At 41.7% G+C, this 25,859-nt stretch overlaps 1 protein-coding gene across 10 annotated transcripts in view; it reads right to left on the bottom strand.

The window, feature by feature from the left end:
• The window catches only part of LOC147020180 (forkhead box protein P1-B-like), a 737,853-nt gene that overhangs the window by 255,903 nt on the left and 456,091 nt on the right, over positions 1 to 25,859 (bottom strand). For all 10 annotated transcript variants that reach the window (XM_085895286.1, XM_085895292.1, XM_085895291.1 and 7 more), the window contains one exon: positions 25,622 to 25,762. In XM_085895286.1, coding sequence (XP_085751412.1) covers positions 25,622 to 25,762 — 141 coding nt within the window. The remainder of the gene's footprint in view (positions 1 to 25,621; positions 25,763 to 25,859) is intronic.

Below are 25,859 nucleotides of genomic sequence, written 5' to 3'. Positions count from 1 at the left end.
TTTAAATCCCACAAAACAATGAACAAAAATCGTTGATCTTACTTACTGCCACTTCATTGAAGGAGGTTCCTTACGCTGTTGTGCTTCCATATATGTATATTCCAGGGAATTCCTCTTAACCTCTATATTATTAAGGCCTAAGTCACATTTGCTCTACGGTGAGGATACGGCGGCCGTACGCCCTCTGAATTGACAGAAGCGTGCGGCGGCCGCAGAGTTTCTGGGGTGGCCTCAGGGTGGCCCTACGCCGTTTGGCTATATTTTACAGGCCATAAGGTCGCCGTGGAATTATAACGCGGAGTTATAACTTTTTTCATTTCTACGTTCGCCGTCGCAATTCGACAAGCCGAAACAAAAGAAATCGTTAAAAAAAAAAATTAACCCATTCGTTACCGTCTGTCTGGCCGCATGTTCGCCTTTGGGCCCCTGCGGTCGCTTTGCGGGCACCTTGAGGCTACCTTGCGTCTTCGTTGAAAATTCTATGGCCGCCGCAGGGCCCCCTTAAGGTCACCGTGCGACATCAAATCAAAGACCGTATGGCAACCCCACGTGTTCGGTATCCACAATTTCTAAGACCTAAGGCCTAAGTCATATTTGCTCTACGGCGAGGATACGGCAGCCGTACACCCTCTGAATTGACAGAAATGTGCGTCGGCCGCAGAGTTTCTGAGGTGGCCTCAGGGTGGCCCTATGCCATTTGGCTATATTTTACAGGCCGTAAGGTCGCCGTGGAATTATAACGCGGAGTTATAACTTTTTTCATTTCTACGTTCGCCGTAGCAATTCGACAAGCCAAAAAAAAAAAACTGGTAAAAAAAAAAATTAACCCATTCGTTACCGTCCGTCTGGCTGCACGTTCGCCTTAGGGCCCCCCTGCGGTCCCCCTGCGGTCGCCTTGCGGTCGCCTTGCGGGCACCTTGTGTCTGCCTTGAAAATTATATGGCCGCCACAGGAACGCCCTAAGATCACCGTGCGACATTAAATCAAAGACCGTACGGCAACCCCACGTTTTCGGTCTCCACAATTTATAAATATGCCGTGCAGCTCCCAGAAAAATAACAACATATATGACTGCTACATTGTGTGACCGTGGAAATACTGCGGCCGCCGTATAATTGCTAATGGCCGTAGATTTTGGAGACCCCACGGCTGCCGTGGCAAATGTGACTTATGCCTAAATACGCCGTGCGGCTCCCCGAAAAATGAAAACATGTGTGACTGCTACATTGTGTGACCGTGGAAATACTGCGGCCACCGTATAATTGCTAGTGGCCATAGATTTTGGAGACCCCACGGCCGCCGTGGCAAATGTGACCTTGGCCTAAGCACTATGTAGCAAATCTTAAAACCAAAGGTCTTCACACCCAGTCAGCACTGGGTGCAAAACACAACAGGAATCCTTATACCATTTAATGCTCATCAGCACCTTCCCCTGACGCTTCCCAAAAATCTTTTAACCTTCCCCACTCTAACATTAAAGGACTATCCAAAGATGTTGCTGACTTTTCTTAGACTCCAGCCTTCTAGTTATTCCTGCCCAACCAGCCCTATCCCCAATGATCAGAGACCCCAAAATATTTTGCTTCGATGTTCAACGAATGTAGTTGAAAGCCTATCTACACAAAGTAAGCAAATGGCGCAATTTCAAGGATGAGAATTTGAAGAAAGGTTGGGAATTGAATGCCTCTCGGATTTGTGGGAAGCAAATGCACTAATAGAGCCAACAAATTTACTTCCCAAAATAGCATCTGCTGGAATAACGGCGAATTTTAAAAAGGGTTTGGAAGGGCATAAGTTACCCCTTTTCCCCAGCCAACGCGATTAAAATAACCTGCTTCGATTAAAATATGGGCAGGAGGGATTTGGGTGGGGTTAATGAGGGTAAAAAGATCAGTGAGTGGAGAAAGATGAACAAATGAGTGTCGGTGAGAAGTGATCGTGGATTTGGGTCGTTTTACCAGAAGAGGGTTGATGGTGCACCATGTGAACCCTGTAGAAACCTGGGAGGGGGAGACAGAGCATGGAAAGAGCAGACGGTGCAATATAAGAAAGGAGGTGGTAGAATACAGAGAGACTACCGACCTGTCTGCGATGGTGAAGTGATAAGCCCTTGGACTCAGCTTCAGCGTGGGAGATCTCAGTGATCTCGAAGGCCTTGGTCTTCACAGTGTCAAGTTGTGTAAGATGTGAGGCAGGAGAGCAGTACTCCATCAAACTGTGGATGAAGGCCTTACAAGTGAAAAGGAGTTCTGGAGTGCCAAGGAAGGCCTTTGTATGATGGAGGATGCCCAGACAGTGGCTGGTTTTGGAGGTCAATGTTGAAATGTCCCAGGCAAAAATGCTACAGTTAGAACAACAGTCTATGAGAGTTGCACTCTCATATACTCGAGTAGTCTGCAGAGAATTACGACAGGAAAGGAATGTTATTTTTGCCTTGAGTGGTTTGCCCAAGAAAGATCATAGCAGATAGTGAGACCCAGGAGTATGAATGACTGAACTTCATCAAGAGGATTGTTAAGAAAGTAGATATGAGGGTTTGCCAAACGGTCCTTTTGGAGAGAAATAGTAAGAGTGTGAACTTCATCAGGATTGAAAGACATATTCCAAGTGTTTGACCGGCTTGTGGTTATTTTCAAGGTCTGAAGAGAAAGAAGAGGCTGCAGCCTGCCTGTCTGAAGGATGAGGGATGTCACGGCACAGGGTGGAGTCATCAGCAAATAGATAAAGAGGATTTTTAAAAGAGTCAGAGAAATCACTGATGAAGATCAGATACAAGACTGAGCCCAGAACACTGCCTTGGGTCACTGCAGCCTTGACAGGGAGAGGAGATTAAGGGATTCCATTGAGTGCCACACTTTGGCTACGAGTGGAGGAAGCCAGTCAGCTATGTGTGGAGTTGGCCTTGGATGCCAAAGGCAGACATTTTGTGGAGTAAGGCAGGATGCGAGACTATCAAAAGCATGAGGTGTGTTCAGAGAGATGGCCCTGATCTCATGTATGACATTGAGGGCCTCCAAACATTGTTGGGTGAGTCGAAGCAGCATATCCAAGGTGGAGTGACCTCATCTGAAATCAAATTGATGATCTGAGATGTTGCTGTTGGAAAAAAGGAAGGTTTTCATATCAGCTGCATAGCATATATATATATATATATATATATATATATATATATATATATATATATATATATATATATATATATATATATATATCTTCTTCTTCTTCTTCTTCTTCTCCTTTCGGCTGCTCCCGTTAGGGGTCGCCACAGCGGATCATCCGATCCGCATAGTGATTTGGCACATGTTTTACGCCGGATGCCCTTCCTGACGCAACCCTGGTCGTCTCTTACGACACAGGGATATGGTACACCTATTTTAACCGGGGTATACACGGGGGGAAATATATATATATATATATATATATATATATATATATATATATATATATATATATATTTCATTTTTCATATCATATTTTCATGTCAACCCTTGACTTGTGTCCCCAAGCTGAAAACAATACTCGCAGTAGGGCTCATCTACTTTTCATCCAACTCACCCATACCCAACCTTGTAAAATAATATATAGATGTCCTTCGATACCGAGGTTATTTCATAAGTTATTTTTAAAATCAGTTGAGCTATAACAAAACTTTTGATTAGGCTGCTTAACTAAACCAATGGAAAGAGTTAATAAGGCATGAATAGGCCATAAAGAGCTGTTTCCAAGCAGTCTGGATACTGAAAGCTCTGAAACACCACAAAAGCGAAGTAATATCGGCTCTGTTTTTTGATTTGGTCGAATATTCCGCATCAAGACAAGGCAACTTGTTTCACGTGTTATTGAAGTGGTGACACATACATCTTGATATCTGCTGGTGATGATCCTGCCTGTGCACGAGGAGGTTCATTAGTGCTGGATGTGGGTGATATTACAGAGATATTTGAATGTTTGAGACTAATGATTTATTACAATAATAAACATGAACCTAATGTTCAAAGGTGTAAAAGAAGTTGACATAAAATACAGAAACAATGAGTTTGAGCATTTCTCTAACAAGGTCCCTGACACCAGGGTGGTTAAGAAGACTCCTGACTGTTATAAAATGAGTGATTAACTATAAAATTTGAGTTTAATAGGCAACAAAGTTGATCAGCTAATTTGACTACACTTAAATTTTGAGCAAATTTGATGATCTGATAAATATTTTAAGGTTAGTGTGCACAAAATCAAACATACACACACCAATAAAGCTACCAATGATGACCACTGCAAAAAGAGTGTGATTGATAAAGTTTAGCTACTTTTTTTTGACAGGAAATTGACCTTCATCAGCATTCAACAGGATTATAGCATTCAACAGGAGTTCCAACAACTCTGGGTTGTGAGTCACTGATGATGGCATTTTGACCACTTTCCCCACCCCCAAGTGTAAAAGGTGAACAAAAATCAATAACAAAACCATAAATACTTTGATCTGCTTCAACAATTCAGAAAAGTATAAAAATGCATACGTATGGAATCAAAAGCTTTGGGCAACATCAGTTTCTCAAGCCATGATACAGAATTATTGGACAAGCTTAATGGATGAGGGCTGGGATCCTATCATTCCTCTTTTGCCTCTTCTCATGTCTTATCACATTTAGTGTTTTTGCCCTCTATTCCTCACAAGTTCCAACAAGTTCAAGAAGATTATCGACTCAACAGTGATGCTTGCCACTTCTTCATATTGTGGTTGATGTAAATATTTATGACTTTACGATATGTCGCAGATTTACTACGTGTGAACGTGTTGCTGCTGCTGTTGTTGTTGTTGTTGTTGTTGTTGTTGTTGTTGTTGTTGTCAGTGTTGTTGGTGGGGTTCTTGTTGGTGGTCGTTTTTTAAAATGTGCACAATTTGGTCAAACAGCTGCAGGACCCCACCAACATTTGTCACAAAACTCCACCTACTAGGCACCCAGATTAAATTGTATGGCTGGTACGTCATAATGCAAGGTACGTCAGAACGAACGGAAATTACGTTGCATAAGTTACTAAAAAAAAATAGTGGTACATCATTTTTGAATGGCCCCATATTGGGATTAAACAATGTATGACCATGTGACGAATCATCTTGTCCTGATATAACCACAGCGGTGGTTGACATGGATAAGAGGTGTCGAGTTGATCGTTTAATAGCACGGTAAATACACATTTCCCAATTAACATGTTACCGGATTTTGTCACAGCTTGTGACCAGTGCTGTTATTGTTGTTATATAACAAACTAAAACAATTTATAGGAAAGAAGACTACAAGAATATTGATTAACTACAAACTATTTGGTTAAAACCTGAAGATTTATGTCCTAATCTGGAGGAACCAAGTCAGCCCAAAAATGTTCAAGGTAATTTGAGGATTTTTTTATTGGCTGCTCTTAGAGCACCCTTATTCTGGAAATTTCCATCTGTCTGTCTGTCCGCGAAACTTTGGTCAAGCCTAGGGGCTAAACCACTCAACTGATTCCAATGAAATTTGGTAGGTAGGACTAATATTTCTGGGAATCGTGTGCTTTCGAATATGGGACCCCGGGCCCTAGCAACGGCATAGCAACGGCCCTTTAAAGTGGTCAAAAAATCGAAAAAAAAATCAAAAAAATAAATCGAAAAATCGAAGCTTAGAGTTCTGTGCGCAATCTATCGAGCTCCCTTCACGCCAATTTGCAGCCCGAACAAAAAATATTTGTAGGAGGAGATAGATACGTTTTGGGCGAGTATATGTCGAACATTTCAGAAACAGTAAATTGCTAATATCTCGAAGAGAAAGAGTCTGATTTTGATGAAACTTGGGTGAAATGTGTGCAATGTGGCTAGCATGTACACAAAAATGAATGGTTGCTATGCACACCTCCGTTGCTTAGCAACAGCTAAAATACTTTATCGTACATCGTACACTTATTGTGGACTGTACAAAAAAAAAATCAATACCTCCAAAACTGGACCTCCGAGGGACCTGTTTTTTTGTGCCCAAGGAGAACATCTTACAGCATCATATAAAAAAATAAAATCTTTAGCGAATAGATAAATGGAATTACCAGGGCTGCCATTTGTTAGAGTCTCTTTGGAAACATGCCTGAAATTTCACAAGGCGGGTTTCTGGGCGCAAACTAAGAGGGCTGTGATAATCATATTTATTGTGCTAAATTGATTGATGGCATGTACATGAATATCGGCTAGTCGCGTCGGCCAGCTTTCCATCTAGAGCGAGCAGCCATGTCGCCTACCGGCTTGTTTTAATTTTCACGACTTTTCCGTTAATTCCAATCTTATCACACATTAATTGTGGAAAATGTCAGTAAATTTAGTGCATATTAAACTAGTACAGTATGTACAGTATAGGAAAACCTTAATGTATAATGAAATCACAGGGGTGATATAGAAAATCAGCCAACAATTCAGCCAATAATATGGGGGTGATACTTCAAATCACATGACTGGAACGTCAAACTTTGTGGTTAAATTAAGTTGCAGTGGATTATGCTGCATATTTCTCTGCAGTAGAATTGGACAAATCCAATATCCTTTTCATTTGTTCCTTTTTTGGATTGGTGACTTATCCATAGGTTTCATCAGATCAGGGCAGATTTGAAATAATAGGAATCTATATAAGGCCGATAAATAACAACAAAATATTTGTCGTACTGCACTACAAAGTTTCAAGTAGTAAAAGGAGATTTTGAAGTTGCTATCAAAAATCGGGTAAAACTACTCCTGCTGCTACTACAACTACTGACACTACTTTAACAGCTGCAATTAATCAAACCTTATGATGGGGTCAGCCATGGGGGAAATTTGGCCCAAATCTTATCAGGAGCCGGCTTTCCAGGCTTGATGTTCAACTGGAGCTCATTTGGGCAGGAATTTGAAATTTGGCCAGGATGCTCGGCAATAACTCACCTACACCCTGTGAATGACAACATTGGAGCTGTAATTGGACCTGTAACATCCACTAAATAATGCGAGCAGATGGAACATGTGCCCAGGTCAAAATCCGTCTGAGGGATGGAACACTTTGGGATGCAACACCCTCCCTGACTCTGAAGCACCAATTAGGCAGTTTGTCAGGTCAAGACTGAAATCCAGATGAGACAACACAAAGGTAAGTGCACTACCTCTCGACCATCTTATCAGACTGGTGGAATATTAAATAATAGCAGTGTATTTCACAGTAATTTTTATAAGGACATGAAACACAAGCTCAATGGATTTCACTGCTACAGGATTGAAAGTTGATATCCCTCCAATGCTTTTGCAAGTAATACTCTTTGAAGGTATGTCATATTGATAGAATGTTCTATCCTGACTCAACACCAAATTAAAAGTTTTGGGAAAATAACATAATTTTAACAGCAACATTTTGCTGTTAAAATTATGTCAAAACAGGCGAGAAACTAGGGGGGGGGAGATGTAAAGCTGATATATTTTCAGTGATTAAATGTATAATTTTGTTTTTGTTGAATCTTGATGGCTGTGTTTTGTGCAGAAATTTCAGTGTAATCTGAAAAAAAAAAAATTATATATATATATATATATATATATATATATATATATATATATATAAATATATATATAGTTGTGGGCCGGGCTGCGGTGGCGAGAACGACTGTAAGGTGGGGGAAGTTACGTCGTCTCCCACCAGACTCCGGGAATTGTAGGCCGTCGCTCACCGATAACTCTGTGACTCGGCGGGTCGCTTAACCGACCTTTGGACGCTAATACCCCCACCGCGTAGTGTAGGGTCTTTTTGTCTAGAACCAATTTCGCTAATTAACCACGCGGTGTCGTCTACTGGGGAACCATACCCTCGGTACACCTTGCCCGAACCAGATCACTCCACCAACTATGGTAGAGTACCAACTACCAACTACCCAATCCGGATCGGATGCAGCTGAGCGGAACTACCAAGGACGTACCAGCTAGAATGAACAGATTATCGGGGATAAAGACCCGGCTAAACTTAGATCCGAACCATGCTGGACCAATGATGGAAAAGACAAAAAGAACTGGGAACATTTCTACAATAATGTATTTACAATAAAGTGAAGAAAAATATGTTGCACAGGAAACAGGTTTATTGGGAATGTTTTGCAGGGGAAGACGAGAAAAAGATTTAGTGTCACAATTTTACAGCAACTAAAGGCTCGGTGACACCTTGACGTTTTAGCCAGCGATGGCAACGTATTAAAATGTATGTAAAACGCTGGCTTACGTTGAACTTTTGATGTTTTTGTTAAAAGATTCAGACGTATTCATAGCGACTTGGTCTTATGTATAACGCATTGGTAACGGACACAGAACGTTTCGTTGTGTTATAGATAACTGATACCAACGAATGCTGAACCTGTTGTCGGCCTACACAACCGCTGCCCAATGATAGTCTAGCTTAGGCATAGCGCGTTGCATGCATCGCCGACTATGTCGTGACGTAGCCTATTAAAAGGCTGACGCACAACGATTCGAATCATAACTGCCGTAGAAATGGAAGTGACAACATCGCGGTCCCACCTTGGCGATCTTGCCAGCGTATGCCGACCTAAGAAAAATGTGTCTAAAACGTTGGGGCACGTCAAATAGGGTATGAGTAAGTTTGGTATACGTGAGTACAACACCAAAGTACGCTATCATACGTCGTAGTAAGTAGAGTATGTCAAGAAATTTTAAACATGTTCAAAATTTTACGACGTACTCGGCGTATGACACACGTTCCGCATGCGATGGGGATAAGTTTTACACACGATATGTGGACGCTTACACACGTCCACAAAGGCTACTTATAAGCTACTCATAAGTCGAAACACGTCGCGGTAATGTCTTATTTACGCGAAACTTATTTCTAACTTATGTTTGACGTGCTTTGAACCAATTCTTTACGTAGTCCCAACACACATCGACGTATGTAGACGTATTCCAATGACGTCTTCCGGTCGACAAAAAAAAAAAAATTAACGTGTTTCTAGCTTACAACTGCCATATAAAGACGTGTTCCCAGCGATTTTGGGAATTGGTAAATAAAAATGGTGTTCATAAAAGGGGAACCCAACAGTGTTTTCGAGTCCTTTTTGAGTCGATGTCCATGTCAGCAGTAACAGTATCAGTATCAGTATTAGTATTAGTAGTAGTTTGTTCATGTTGGCAGTAGTAGGTGAGTGTGAGGGGGAGGGTGTGGGTTATGATGGATCGTCCTTGCGTCCACGTGTCCACGGGTAGGAGACATCTTTTCACCATTGTTCGAAGTTCTTAGAGGCTAATTTTTTATGGGGCTTTTTCAACAATGAGCTATAGCTTGTTTTTACGATTTAGGTCTATTCATAACGGGTTGGACAAATGCACAATGAACTAATAATGTGCATAGAGCGCTTTGATTACTGAAAGATACGATATACCAACGAATAATTATCGTGAAGCCGGCGTTCACAAACTATGCCCAACGATAGCCTAACTTATCCATATCGTGCGGCAGTTTATCTTTGCCGGTGACGTAGGGTTTGCTATTCATAGGCTGCCACTCAACGATTTAAATGGCTGCATCTCCACTATTGAAAGTAGACGCTTGCGCTCAACAATTGGATTTTTTTTTACACTCAACGACTTTTAAAAGGTACCACAACTATTTTCATTGTTTACAATGAACGATTTAAATTGCTGTCACTCGCCTTTGTTTTTTGACGCTGGGGTTTTGAAATTTGAAGCGTTTCTTCTGAACGTGTTAAAACGCTCAAACTCGACTATTTTAAATAGACGCTGCCGATGGACAATTGGAATCATAGCCAAGCTAGACATCGAAGTGTGAACATCCTCGTCATGCCGAAGAAAAGTTTGAAGAATGCTGCAAATAAGTGTCCTGGCCGTGGCCGTGGACGCTGACGCAAGGACGATCCATTATACCGACGTCTTTCAGCCTATGAGTAACTTAAAAGTAACGTCTGTCGATGTGTGGCAACGATCGCGTAACGTGCCAACAACACGTTAGTCATAGGTTAGAAATAAGTTTCGGGTACGCTAAACATTACCTCGGCGTGTCTCAACTTATGATTAACTTACAAGTAGCATGTGTTGACGTCTGTCAACGATCGCAGACCGTGCATACAACTTGTGGCCAGCGTAGCGGAACGTGTGAGTCATACGCCGGCAGGGGGAAGGGTAGAAGTGTGGAGGTGAGAGTTGGAACTCTGAATGTTGGGACGATGACTGGCAAAGGGCGAGAGTTGGCTGATATGATGGAGAGAAGAAAAGTGGACATACTGTGTGTACAAGAGACCAAGTGGATGGGGAGTAAAGCTAGGAGAATTGGAGGTGGTTTCAAACTGTTCTACCATGGCGTGTATGGGAGGAGAAATGGTGTCGGGGTAATCCGGAAGATTATGTCAAGAGGGTATTGGAGGTGAGGAGAGTGTCTGACCGAGTGATGAGTGTGAAGTTGGAAATTGAAGGGGTGATGATGAATGTCATCAGTGCAGATGCACCGCATATGGGGTGAGAGATGGAATATAAAGAAGATTTCTGGAGTGAGTCAGATGAAGTGGTGGAGAGTGTATCCAAGGATGAAAGAGTGGTGATTGGAGCAGATTTCAATGGACATGTTGGGGAAGGGAATAAAGAGGATGAGGAGGTGATGGGTAGGTACGGTCTCAACAAGAGAAATGTGGAAGGGCAAATGGTGATAGAGTTTGCAAAAAGAATGGAAATGGCAGTGGTAAATACGTATTTCAAGAAGAAGGAGGAACACAGGGTGACGTACAAGAGTGGAGGAAAGTGCACACAGGTGGATTACATCTTAAGCAGGAGATGCAACCTGAAAGAGATTAGTGACTGTAAGGTGGTGGCAGGGGAGAGTGTAGCTCGACAGCATCGATTGGTGGTCTGAAGGATGATTTTGGAGGTGAGGTTGAGGAAGAGAGTGAGGGCTGAACCAAGGACCAGATGGTGGAAGCTGAAGGAGGAAGACTGTTGCGTGGAATTTAGGGAGGAGGCGAGACAGATGTTGGATGGTGGGAAAGATGGGTGGGATGATTGGGCAACTACAGCAAAAGTGGTGAGGGAGATAGCTAGGAAGGTACTTGGTGTGACATCTGGACAGAGGAAGGAAGATAAGCAGACTTGGTGGTTGAACAAGGAAGTATAGGAAAGTATAAGGAAGAAGGGGTTGGCGAAAAAGAAGTGGGATAGTCAGAGAGATGAAGAAAGTAGGCAGGAGTACAAGGAGTGGTGGCGAAAGGCAAATAGAGAGGTGGCAAATGCTAAGAAAAAGGCATATGACGAGCTGTATGAGAAGTTGGATACAAAAGTAGGGGAAAAGCATTTATTCCAATTGGCAAGACAGAGGGACCGAGCTGGGAAGGATGTGCTGCAGGTTCGGGTGATAAAGGACACAAATGGGAATGTGCTGACGAGCGAGGAGAGTGTGTTGAGAAGGTGGATGGAGTACTTTGAGGAGCTGATGAATGAAGAAAATGAGAGAGAGAGAAGGTTGGAAGAGGTGGAGATAGTGAATCAGGAAGTGGGGTGGATCAGCAAGGATGAAGTGAGGACTGCTATGAAGAGGATGAAAAGTGGAAAGGCGGTTGGCCCAGATGGTGTACCAGTGGAGGCATGGAAGTGCTTAGGAGAGATGGCAGTGGGGTTGTTAACCAGATTGTTTAATAAAGTCTTGGAAAGTGAGAGGATGCCGGAGGAGTGGAGATTAAGTGCACTGGTTCCGATTTTCAAGAACAAGGGTGATGTGTAGAGCTGTGGAAATTACAGAGGGATAAAGTTGTTAAGCCACACCATGAAGTTGTGGGAAAGAGTAGTGGAAGCTCAGTTGAGAGGGGAGGTGATGATCTGTGAGCAGCAATATGGGTTTATGCCAGGAAAGAGCACCACTGATGCAATGTTTGCTTTGAGAATGTTGATGGAGAAGTATGGCAAGGCGAGGAGTTACATTGTGTGCTTGTGGATTTAGAGAAAGCTTATGATCAGGTGCCAAGAGAGGAGTTGTGGCATTGTATGAGGAAGTCGGGAGTGGTGGAGAAGTATGTGAGGATCGTGCAGGATATGTATGAGGACAGTGTGACAGCGGTGAGGTGTGCGGTAGGAATGACAGACCGGTTTAAGGTTAAAGTGGGATTGCACCAAGGATCGACTCTGAGCCCTTTCCTGTTTGCAATGGTGATGGACAGGTTGACGGACGAGATCAGACTGGAGTCTCCATGGACTATGATGTTCGCGAATGACATCAAGATCTGTGGGGAGAGTAGGGAGCAGGCTGAGGCGAGCCTCGAGAGGTGGAGGTACACACTGGAGAGAAGGGGAATGATAGTCAGTGGGAGTAAGACGGAGTACATGTGCGTAAATGAGAGGGAGGGTGGTGGTATAGTACTTTTGCAAGGAGTTGAGGTGGGGAAGGTGGATGGGTTTAAATATTTGGGATCAACTGTCCAAAGTAACGGAGAGTGGGGAGAGAAGTGAAAAAGAGAGTGCAGGCAGGATGGAGTGGGTGGAGAAGAGTTGCAGGAGTGATTTGTGACTGAAGGGTAGCTGCAAGAGTTAAGGGGAAAGTATATAAGACGGTAGTGAGACCAGCTATGTTGTATGGTTTGGAGGCGGTGGCGCTAACAAAAGGACAGGAAGCGGAGCTGGAGGTGGCAGAGTTAAAGATGCTGCGATTCTCGTTGGGAGTGATGAGGATGGATAGGATAAGAAATGAGTATATTAGAGGGACTACGCTGGTAGGACGGTTTGGAGACAAAGTGAGAGAGGCGAGATTGAGATGGTTTGGTCATGTGCACAGGAGGGAAGCAGAGTATATCGGGAGAAGGATGCTGAAGATGGAGCCGCGAGGCAGGAGGAGAAGAGGAAGGCCAAAGAAGAGGTTCATGGATGCGGTGAGGGCGGACATGCGGGTGGTTGGAGTGTCAATAGAAGAGTTGGAGGATAGAGCGAAATGGAGACGGTTGATCCGCTGTGGAGACCCCAAACGGGAGCAGCCGAAAGAAGAAGAAGATATATATGTATGTATATATGTGTATGTATATATATATATATATATATATATATATATATATATATATATATATATATATATATATATATATATATATACGTATTGCGGTCAAGCATCATAAATAAAATAAAATATGACTCTTCTGACCCTGTATGCGACATGTCATCGACGTCATGTGCAGATGTAAACTACCTCCAAATTAGGAGGGCTTCTGCAGGACTACTCAGGTCTTTAAAGACTGAGATTAAATGGTCACAAGTCAATGAATGTAGAGGCACTGGCTGGTTTTGCCATGATTGTGTGCTCATCAGGATGTCATCCTGCAAATTTGTTTACTGGTGACCAAGCTAAGTTCCATGAAGTAGAAATTGAACCCCTTAAATTGGTGAGGCAGCAAGGCTAGATCGGGTCTCATTGCAGCTAGGCGCACTTAACAGGTGGTACCAATCTCCACGAATATCCTTAATTATAACTTTACAAGGGCAGACTCAGTCGGAAACACAAGAAGAGGAAAATGACAGTGTGCATGGGTGTGGTGCATGTGGCCTTTCCTGGAGTGCTGAGAGGCACGACACAGACACGGCCTCTGACTCCTCTCGTAAGCCAGTTTCGTCCTTGCCTGTCCATTGCTGTGCATCTGATTGTGATATCACTCTCTGGTGATCCCAACAATATGACAATCTTTGGATGAATGACCAATTGTTGGGAACTCTGGGTTGTGAGTCATTGAATGGTCGTCAACTGGGCCGGCGCCAGACTATTTTGCGCCCTAGGCAAGGTCAGCAACTTGCATCCTCCCAAAAAATTGCCAACTTCGATTTTTAAAAACATGTTTTGTAGAAAAAAATAAAGAGCACAAAACTTGAAACTGTTAAAGTTATTTTACCACAACATTTTGCTTACAGTCAGACAGAGAAACAAACAAAAAACAGACAAACAGAGTTAAAAACGTTTCATAAAAGTTTCAATTTCAGACACATCAAAATCTCACTTTGCATGCCTTTACCTTTGCAAGAAGAATAGATAGATAAAGAAAGAAACAGTATTGTTAGTGTTGAAAACAATAAACTGGTTATGAACGAACAATGAACTATAAACTATTATGAACAATGAATATTTTCCTCTTATTATGTTTTCTTAACATAATAATTTGCATAAAACTGTGACCCTTAAAGGTCAGTAACCCTTAGCCTTTGGTTTCAAAACCTGAATCGAAAGGCAGCAGAGGTTTTGGATTCGGTGTTTCCTTCTCCAAGACAAGTTGCACAGTGCCTACCAAGGCTAATGAGCTCCATCTGCCTGAAGCAACTGGTATTAAGGCACCATTGATTCACCTTGCCTGGTGTTGGCTTAATGGTTGGGGTGTTGGGCTTGGGATCACAGGATCCTGAGTTCAAATCCCCCTTGGCTGGTGAATTAATACCAGGTTGGGTTGAATCTGCCTGTCATCATTCCTAAGTCAGCAAAATGCAAACCAGCTTGCTGGTATCCTGTGTTGGAGTGGCGACCTATCCAGGATTATGCCGAATAGCCAAGGAGACTGCTTAGGCATTACCAATGCTCTGCACAGATTATGGTCCCAATGGATGGATGGATTCACCTTTTACATTTACATCCTTAGTGAGAACAACCTCGTCATGAGAAGGCTGTTTTGAGGCTCGACTCTTAAGAGGTTGTTTGAAACAATGAGTGATTGGAGTATTTTACACACCTTGAGAGCTTATCCTCAATTAAATTCCATGGCATAACAGTCCATGGAGGTCATACTGTATATACAGTTGTTTACATACATACATATTCTAAGATTTCAGAAAATTAATTAAAAACACAAAACTAAAATATCTTGGTTGGCTCAATTCCCACCTCCCTTGTAATTGCAATTGTAAATTAGCTCAGGTGTAATGAATCACCTTCAAAAATCACACACCAAGTTATTTGGTCTCCATCTGTTTTAAATTTGGCCCAATCTATCAATTTTAGAAATTAGGCCTGTGTTGACCTTTTGACTTTAAAATAAATTGGTGGTTGAATTCATTGACCTGATATTCAAATCCTGTTCAAAGTTCAAGTCAATCATATAAAAATTGAGCATTTTAGAAAGTGATCCTAAGTTGTTGAGCATTTAGCCTATGTTGACCTTTTGTCATGTGCTGACTGATATGAAAATCTTGTTCAAATTTCAAGTCAATCGCATGAAAATTTTCAATTTTAGAAATTTGGCCTATGTTGACCTTTCAAACAATGTTGACATCAAAATAATTACTTCTTGAATTCAGTAAGCTGAGATGCAAACGGCCTTCAAATTTCAAGTCAATCAGCTGAAAATTGACAATTTTAGAAACGTGACCCATGTTGACATTTTGGCCTATGTTGACCTAATGGCGAACATTGACCTCGAAAATAATAGGTGGTTGAATTCAGTCTGGTATGCAAATGCTCTTCAAACTTCAAGTTAATCGGATTAAAAATGAGGATTTTAGAAATTCGGCCTATGTTGACCTTTTGGCATATGTTTACCTAAAAATTAATTGGTAGTTGAATTCAGCAACCAGACATGAAAACATTCTTCAAATTTAAAATCAATCGGATAAAAATTGAGGATTTTAGAAAAGTTGGCCCAAATTGATTGGCCTTTGGGCCTATTTTGACCTTTTGGCCTAAGTTAAGTAATAGGTGTTTGAATTCAGTGACCTGATATGCAAATTCTGTTCAAATTTCAAGACAATTGGATGAAATTTGAGAATTTTAGCAAATTTGGTTCAAATTGGCATTTTGGCATATGTAGACCTTTTTGGTCGAACGAGTTTTAAGAAACTTCAATGCGTGACAGTCACAGAGTCGGTGACATTAATCTCTGAAAATTTTAGAAGGATCGGTTGAGCGTTTTGGGCTGGAGGCGAGCGGACAGACAGACAGACAAACAAACAAGCAGTCATAGACTGGTACTTACGAAATCGTCAATTTGACCTCTGACCTTGTCAAATAAAAGCTGTCTCGAGAGAAGGTAGAGAAGCAAACCAGAAGTTTCTTCGATGATTCTGTACCAAACCATCAAAAGTTGAATGTTTTGGATGTTTGACCTCACTGTGACCTTGACCTTTGACCAATTTTGACTAAAATCTAATCAGCATGAGCCATCACCCTCCTGAATCACGTGGTGTAATTTGACATTGGTAGCTTCTTCCGTTCTTGAGTTATCTGTACCAAACCATCAAAAATCGAATATTTGACCTCACCGTGACCTTGACCTTTGACCGATTTTGACCAAAATCTAATCAGCACTAGCCATCACCCTCCTGAATCAAGTGGTGTAATTTGACATTGGTAGCTTCTTCCGTTCTCGAGTTATCGTGCTTACAAACAAACAAGCAGTCAGAGACTGGTACTTACGAAATGGTCAACTTGACCTCTGACCTTGTCTAATAAAAGCTGTCTCGAGAGAAGGTAGCGATGCAAATCAGAAGTTTCTACGATGATTCTGTATCAAACCATCATAAAGTCGTAATGTCGACCGAAGCAAAAATCTCCATTTCTCCACGCAATTATACCTTAACGTAACTCAACGACGCGTCTGCTCGAGCGCACTGCATCATGGGACGACCCGTGATGCGTCGAGTGAAATATTTTTTATACAATCTTAAAACGTCTCCAAAACATCAGATTTTTACCAGAATTTCGACAACCGAGTTTTAAGCATCCGAAGCGATCGCAAAAACCGAAGACAAAATTAAAATCGAAGTTAAAATAAACTCGTAATGTCGAGCGAAGCAAAAATACTCCATTTCTCCACGTGAATTTATGGAATTATGTTTGACCTCACTGTGACCTTGACCTTTGACCGAGTTTGACCAAAATCTAATCAGGACTAGCCATCACCCTCCTGAATCACGTGGTGTAATTTGACATTGGTAGCTTCTTCCGTTCTCGAGTTATCGTGCCTACAAACAAACAAACAAACAAACAAGCAGTCATAGACTGGTACTTACAAAATCTTCAACTTGACCTCTGACCTTGTCTAATAAAAGCTGTCTCTTGAGAAGGTAGCGACACGAACCAAAAGATTCTACGATGATTCTGTACCAAGCCATCAAAAATCGAATGTTTTGGATGTTTGACCTCACTGTGACCTTGACCTTTGACCGATTTTGACCTAAATCTAATCAGCGCTAGCCATCACCCTCCTGAATCACGTGGTGTAATTTGACATTGGAAGCTTCTTCCGTTCTCGAGTTATCATTTTTTGGATGTTTGACCTCACTTTGACCTTGAACTTTGACCGATTTTGACCAAAATCTAATCAGCACTAGCCATCACCCTCATGAATCACGTGGTGTAATTTGACATTGGTAGCTTCTTCTGTTCTCGAGTTATCTGTACCAAACCATCAAAAATTGGATATTTGACCTCACTGTGACCTTGACCTTTGACCGATTTTGACCAAAATCTAATCAGCACGAGCCATCACCCTCCTGAATCACGTGGTGTAATTTGACATTGGTAGCTTCTTCCGTTCTCGAGTTATCGTGCCTACAAACAAACAAACAAACAAACAGAAATGGAAGGCATCAATATACTTACGAAATCTTTAGATTTCGTAAGTAACAAACAAACAGAAACGGAAGGCATCAATATACTTACAAAATCTTTAGATTTCGTTAGTAACAAACGGAAGTCATCAATATAGTTACGAAATCCTTAGATTTCGTAAGTAACAAATGAAAAATCGCACTTAGCACGACACTTGTCGAATTACTTGACCTTTCTGTGTGGTGGTCCAAGCTGTAATGTCATGGAATGTGTGGTGTTTATTTGTTCGTACATTAATAAAATGACGCGACGTCACAAATATCAATTATCAGGCGCGCGTTGTCATGGTGACGGCAGCAGATTGAAAATTTTCGCAACTAATTTAAAGCCACCATGTGACATTAAACAACTTATCATCGGTGCTTGTTGCCTTCATTCTGATCGTAGAAAATATTTGAAAATACCAAGGAACATTGCTTTTCAACCAGCTTTACGATCCCGTTATCAGGTTTGAAATATGTTGTAAAACAAAAATATGTATTTTATATGTGTTTTTCATGTTTTGGGTGACCCTGCCTGGCCTTGACCTTAGATTAATTTCGATCAAACTTTGTACACATGTTAATATTACATGCATAAATAGACAGTGTAACTTTCAATATAATAAGTGCAAAACTGTTTGAGAAATAGCCATGTGTAATTCACAAAATTACCCATTGGTTTATAATGGGCGATAATAAAAAGTGATGCAGAATCCAGATCCTGATCTTGGACATCACCAAAAGTCACATATTTTTTTGCACTGTGGATTTCTATCAGCTGTTAAAATTTCATCTAAATCGGTTAAGAATTGTGACCTGGAGATCGAATAGAATTTTTTTTTTAAATCACGCCAATAGCTAAAAATTTGGACGTCATACGCTTGCGAAAACTGTGCATAATTTGTACTAACATGCATTTTAAAACATTTAGATATTCCATTAAAGTTTGTTTTGGTGTCAACAGGAAGTCGCTATGACTTCCGGTCATGGAGTTATGTCCAAAAATGTGTTTTCACGTTGTGTGACGTCACGTCCCGACGTTTAGTCCGATTAAGACGGGGTTTGGACGCGGACTGTTTCAGGTGGATTGCCTACCAGGTGTAAAAATTTAAGAAGGACTGGTCCAGCCGTTTGGGCTGTAGATGGCCGGACAAACAAACAAACCAACAAAGGAAACAGACCAACATACTTGACAAAATCGAAGATTTCGCCAAGTAACAAACAAGTCGGTAGGCGGCGATGGGTCGCCGAGCATGGAAAGTATAAGATATAGAGCAAAATAGATGTCATATAGTGGATAGGGAATCACCTTAAGATTATGCATATCAAATCTCATCCAGTTCCATCTACTGATAACTACTCGGTATCCATTTGAATGAAAAGTACCGAAAATGCTGTTTGAAATCAGAAATCCCCAATGTTTGAGGGGGTGCTGTGGGTGAACAAAGATCTAAATAGAAAATCCAGCTCGATCGTTTGTGCACAATGTATTCCAGACGATTAGTCTGAATTTTCATGACCATCCAACCATAACCCTATGAGGAGTAGCATTTGGGCGAAGGAACCTCCAGCTCTCGCATATTATCGATGTTTGCACTAATTGACTTTTGACCCCTGACCTAAGCGAAATCGGTCAATATGTCCTGAGGCAAAGTTGCAGTACTCATTGAGTACAATGAACCTGCAAAGTTTCATTCGTATCGATGCACTCACCTGGTCGCTTGGGGGCCTTCAATTATCGCCAATTTTTGCGCATACCCTAATTGTAGGGGGCGCTGTGGGTAAAGTATTCCATATATCACAAAAACCAGAATATATTTGATAGAGCATCACCTGTAGATCAATCATCCCAAATTTCAGAACCCTACGTGGGATAATGGCTTCGGAATTGATTTTGCGTGAACGCTACCGATTTTGAAGGTTTTTCGGTTGTTGCTAGGGAACTAAAGCGTCCCTAGCAACCATCACAATTTCCAAAGCACTAGGTCATAAGATGTACCTACCACCCGAGTTTGGTCAAAATCCGCCCACGTTTACTACCAATTATGCTGATGACAAACGAACAAACATCCAAACAAACATGCAAACAAACAGACAGAATTACTGACAAGGGTCACCTATTTCGGTGACCCAACAAACGAACACACACACACACACACACACACACACACACACACACACACACACACACACACACACACACACACACACACACACACACACACACACACACACACACACACACACACACACACCACATGGAGGCGATCAACATACTTGTCAAAAAAATTTTTTTTGCCAAGTAACAAACAACCAAACAAACAATAAGATGTTGTGCAGAGCACGATACTTGCAAAATCCATAAAATAAATTTCACATCAAAATAATTGGTGGTTGAATTCAATGACCAAATATACAACTCCTCTTCAAATTTCAAGTGAATCGGAAGAAAATTGACAATTTTAGAATTTGGCCTATGTTGACCTTTTGGCTGATGTGGACCTACAAAATAATTGCTGGTTGAATTCAGTGACCTGAAATATATATCCTCTTCAAATTTAAAGTCAGTCTGATGAAATTGAGGATTTTAGAAATACCACCTTAGTTGTTGACCTTGGGACTATGTTGACCACAAAAATAATTGACTGGTTTAATTCAGTGACCAAATTTGCAACTCATCCTCAAATTTCAAGTCAATCGGAAGAAATTTGACAATATTTAAAAGTCGGCCTATATTGTCCTTTTGGCCTATGTTGACCTCGAAAATAATTGGTTGATTGAATTCAGTTACCTGATATGCAAATGCTCTTTAAATTTAAAGTCAATGCGATGAAAATTGAGGATTTTAGAAATACCTCCTTAGTTGACCGTGGGACTATGTTGACCTTTTTGTCCATGTTGATCTCAAAAATAATTGGCTGTTTGAATTCAGTGACCTGTAATATAAATCCTCTTCAAATTTCAAGTCAATCAGATGAAAATTGAGGATATTAGAAAAACAACCAAAGTAGTCGACCTTGGGCCTACGTTGACCTTTTGGTCCATATTGACCTCAAAAATAATTGGCTCATTGAATGAAATGACCTGAAATATAAATCCTCTTCAAATTTCAAGTGAATCGGATAAAAATTGACAATTTTAGAAATTCGGCCTATGCTGACCTTTTGTTCGATGTTGACCTCAAAAATAATTAGTGGTTGAATTCAGTGACTTGAAATATAAACCCTCTTCAAATTTCACGTCAATCGGTTGAAAAATGATGAGTTTAGAAATACCATCTTAGTTGTTGACCTTGGGTCTATGTTGACCTTTTGGTCCATGTTGATCTCAAAAATAATTGGCTGTTTGAATTCAGTGACCTGAAATATAAATCCTCTTCAAATTTCAAGTCAATCGGATGAAAATTGAGGATTTTAGAAAAACAACCGAAGTTGTTGACCTTGGGCCTATGTTGACTCTTAGGGTCGATGTTGACCTCAAAAAATAATTGGCTCGTTCAATTGAATGACCAGAAGTATAAATTCACTTCAAATTTTAAGTCAATCGGATGAAATTTGAGGATTTTAGAAAAACAACCGAAGTTGTTGACCTTTTGGTCGATGTTGACCTCAAAAATAAATGGCTCATTGAATGAAATGTCCTGAAATATAAATCCTCTTCAAATTTCAAGTCAATCGGATGAAATTTGAGGATTTTAGAAATCTTACCTGAGTTGTTAACCTTTTGACCTCAAAAGCAATAGGGTTCTTTCTTATGACAAACTCTACCACGTGGTGAAGTTTCGTGAAGATCCGTTCAAAAGTATTTTATGACCTGTAGACGATAAACAGACAGGCAGACAGACAGACAGACAGACAGACAGACAGACAGACAGACAGACAGACAGACAGACAGAGACAGAATAACAAAATCGACTAACCAATATATTTGAAAAATCTTCGATTTTGCAAGAAACAAACGGCTCCAAATGCTAATACCCTCTCCTTCTGTGAAGGTAACAAGGAGAGATATGAAAAGCATATTCGATCAACCTCAATGCACAAAAGCTTCTTGCTCCAGTCTATTTCGTTCATGAAAAAATACTGATGGGCCCACATTAATGCTGTTTCACTTTTCCACACATTATGGTCACAGATTTGATCATTGTCAAAACTTAAAGGGGAAGAGTTTGCCTTATTATCGTTATGACTAACAAATCGTTTGTCTCTGAGAGACGGCACACAGAATCATGAATCACACTGCCTGTGAAACACCAGGATGACAGCTCACAGCTGGGTCGGGATTCAAACCCAGGCTAGACCGATTACAGCAAGCATGCGTACTTCTCGGCTATCCTGCCGTAATGTGGTGATTCATTGCTTTGCAACAACTGAAACCATTTTTTACTCATTGTAATTATCTAATTTATTTTGCCTTCGTTACTCCTGAGATGTCCCCATGGAGAACCGAACCACAGTATCACCATGGAAGCTTATAGAGATTGAAGCTTGAAGAGATAGAAGCTTGGAGACCACTCCTCAAGTTGCTTAAGCACTCAAGCAAGCATGTCAATGAAACAGTTGAATAAACTTTGAAAAATAAAATGTTAAGCTTTTTTTTATATTGTCGTGTTCAGGCTGGTTAACAGCAGCCTGAATGGATAGCCAACGCTTTTAACACGGAGGCGAACAGCTGAGATTCTCAACGATTGTGGCGTGTGCGGGAAGGAAGCAGCTAGGCGCTTTAGAACAGAACGAAAGCACACGGGTTTATTCTCGAACCCAAAATGAACAAATAAACACAAGGAAAAATCAACAATGATAATTTAATAGACATAAATCAAGGGTGATAATGAAAATAAATCAAAGTGCAAGGTAGCGAAAAATGAGGTAAACGAAATCCAAACTTGAGACGTCTCCAGTCTATCACAAAAACAGACAAGGGGAAAGATAAAACATAAGAAATTCCCGACTTTATTCCGGCACTCAGCTTTGTGTCCAGAGATGTCCTTTTTGGAGTCTGGTGTCATCGAGCCACATCACCACCACACGGGAAAATGCACCAAAATGGCATCAAGCCTCTCCTCGCGGTCACGTGTGTGAGCAAAATGGCGGTCTTCAACTGGAGCCCACAAACCGAGTGCAGTTTCTTCTCACGATCGATATTGCCACACTGCTCCCTCAAAGCTCCAGGTTCAGACACACAAAATGGGACCGCCTTCTTCTTGATGATATAACAAAGCAAGCGCCCAAGGGCGTCAATCCAAGCCAAAATGTGGGGGGGGGGGACAGGTAACTGGACCCTTCTCCCAAGGTGTGCCCAGGCAATAGATCGCACCGACAACTGCTCCCCACGAATTGATTAGGCGACGTGAACAATGGACTGCAACATTTTTTTCAGTTCCAGATACGGTATATTAATACAGTGTATTAATACATGTACACATACAGGTACATATACTGTACTGTATTTATCCAAATGGAGTGTGACGGTTTGGAACATTGGAAACGAACGTATTTCCAACTCGTGGAGATCCAGTGCTGCCAACCGATCACTGTGGACGTGGCAAATGATGAGATGGTTCAGTCTGTGTTGACTCATCGTACTTCTCAGCCAGGTTTTCAGACGCCTGAGTGCACTGAAGGAGAGCTCAGCCGAACAGGAGCTTGCTGGGGAGATCATGAGCAATCGAAGCAACCGTTCAACCTGCGGGAACAATTGGTGCACCTCCGGTACCATCTTTTGGAAGATGGCTTGGTAATCCTGAATACAGGAACCAGTGTACTGCTTCTTGAAGAAGAGCAATTCTTCTTTCAGACTCTCTGACAATTCTGGATAAATGGTAACGGTGTCAGGGTCATACTCGCCAGAGTAACATCTTTGCGAGGCCACCGTACCATTGCAAGTCTGTAGAGGTGAAGTACGTAGTCATGTTCGACGTAGCTGAATCAAGCGCCGCGAAGTATTCTGCTCTATATGCGTCTTCAGCCGTCGAAAACTCGTGGGGTGGCGCCTCAGTTTCCAGTCTACGAGGATCTCTCCTCTTCCTAGGAGGAGCGAAAGGGTCAATGCCGTGTCTTCCATCTGTTTCTCCACGTGGACAAATGTGTCATGGAAGGCCTCATTGCTGCGAAGGTGCTGTATCTGCTCATTCACACTCTCACCCAACTGTAGCATACCCGCTACAGTCTGTGCTGGTGCTTGCAGGGCTCTGTTAAACCCCTCCATGCACTAAAAGAGCGGTAGCGATGCATGCAGACCGACTCAAAATGGGGGGAGGGGGACAGAATATACTCTGTCCCCCCTGGTAAAAAGTGGGAGGGACATGTCCCCCCCCCCGTCATCGACGCCCATGCAAGCGCCGTGACTCCGGGATAAGGCTGAGAGAGGCCCTCTTCTTCTCTCCTCCTCAGACGTACAAACTTCACGACCCAGCCTATCAGACAATGGTGACCTCTGATTTCAGCACGTGCACACATTGGCGTCAGCTCAACGACGAGAATCGGGCAGCTATTTTGTCATGCCAAGAAGAGACCAGAGCCTGAGACGCTTTGCTTCCAACTGCCCTCTTGTCTCTCTGGCACCTTCTCCCTCAGAACCTTCTTCCCTTTTTCCATCACCCCACCAAATCATCAGCCTTGGGGGAATGGCCTGACAGTTACGTATCCTGGGGGGGCGGGATTTAGTCTGCCGGTTATGTTGTTGTTGTTGTTGTTTTTACAATGTGGTCTTTTTATGTCCAGCCTTGTAAATGCAAAAATGTAGGAAAAAAGTCACAGGGGGCAATCACATACTGGGAGAACTAGCCTTAGATCCTACCTAGTTCACACACCACCCCCCATCTCGTAACATTTAACAACTTAAGCTCACAGCTTTCCCTACTTAACTTACATTGAGATGTCTTGTACTCGTCCACGGACCATGCTATACTATACAATCCTATCTTCACTATGGGATTCCTCCGTCTACCTCAACAAACATAACAATATGTATCTATCTATGGTGAAGTGACAGGTCGATTAATGAAAGAAGATCATGCAAAAAGGGGAAATGTTGAAATAATATTGCACATTTTTAGCAAGCAAGCCACCGCCCGAGGGGCTGCATGAAAACATGGGGCCAAACACAGGCAAGTAGGGCATGAACTTTGTTGAAGTGGATCAATATATTCAGTGATAGTACAAATACTTTTGCAGTGTATGGCCATAGCTTGGAAACAAACAACCAAACAGCTTGTATAGCGCTAAGTAGTTTAAGCACTCAAGCAAGCACTCCAACAAAACAGTTGATAAGGAATGGCTGGCTTGGCAAGCGATTAGTGATCGCCAATTGGTCATATAAACACCATGCACCCAGAGATGCCCGGAATGTCAAGTCATGTCCAAAATGGACAAACGAAGACTTTTTTTTCGCAGTTGGAACTGCTGCTGAAGTAAATTAAGAAGTTTAAATTTTGAAATTTGGCTCAGATTAAGAGATTCTGGAGGTTATGGCATGTGCAGAAAAGAATAAAGCCATAAAAACTGGCATTTCCGGGTGTACATAAGCATTGCAATTATCCAGTGATTTGAAGGTATGATGATCAGACATGAGATGAAATGAGTAGGGAAAGTGGAAAAAAAAACTTTATTGTTAAGAAACCATTGCAGCCTGTTCCAAGTCAACGCATTGTTGAGCAGGCCCCGAAAATGGCTAATTAAGATCCGAGAGAGTGACAGCGAGGTGACTAAGGATCATGCCTTGAAAGAGCATAATTAAATAATGCCGTTAATTATCTTAAAAAGGTGTGTTTATATTAAACAAAACGAAAAGTCATTCAAGAACTACCTTGGAGTTCCCTTCATGTACCTGCAAAGTTTGGGGCCACTGGGTTTCATGGTTTTGGAGTTATGGAGGAGAAGGATGGATTGACTCACAGATAGAATGAAGGAATGATGGAAACCATACTGACATTTATGAGTATAGATGACCAAATGATCAATAATTTTGAACAAATTCAGTCATATATAGTTAGATTTGAGTGAAATAAATAAAACAACCAGTTGCCACATCTCTGACCTGCTGGAGCAGCACGGCAGCTTGTTGTTGCTGGAGGAGTGCCTGGAGTTGTTGTGGAGACAGAACTTGCTGTTGAAGCAGCTGCTGCATCTGCTGTGATGTCACAATGTGCGGGGACATCATGGCCACGGAGACTGGAACCTGGCAGCACAACAGTCACCACATACTTGTATATTCCTCATTGTGATTTACTCTTTCACTTTCTCTGTACAAGTGAGATGCCCTAGTTTTAAGTCAT

Source organism: Eptatretus burgeri, chromosome 9 (genome assembly GCF_056783735.1).
Source record: "Eptatretus burgeri isolate ZD-2024b chromosome 9, Ebu_testis_v1, whole genome shotgun sequence".
NCBI classification, from domain to species: domain Eukaryota; kingdom Metazoa; phylum Chordata; class Myxini; order Myxiniformes; family Myxinidae; genus Eptatretus; species Eptatretus burgeri.
Note: the sequence above shows the minus strand (reverse complement) of the source record. Positions and strands in the feature narration are given on the sequence as shown.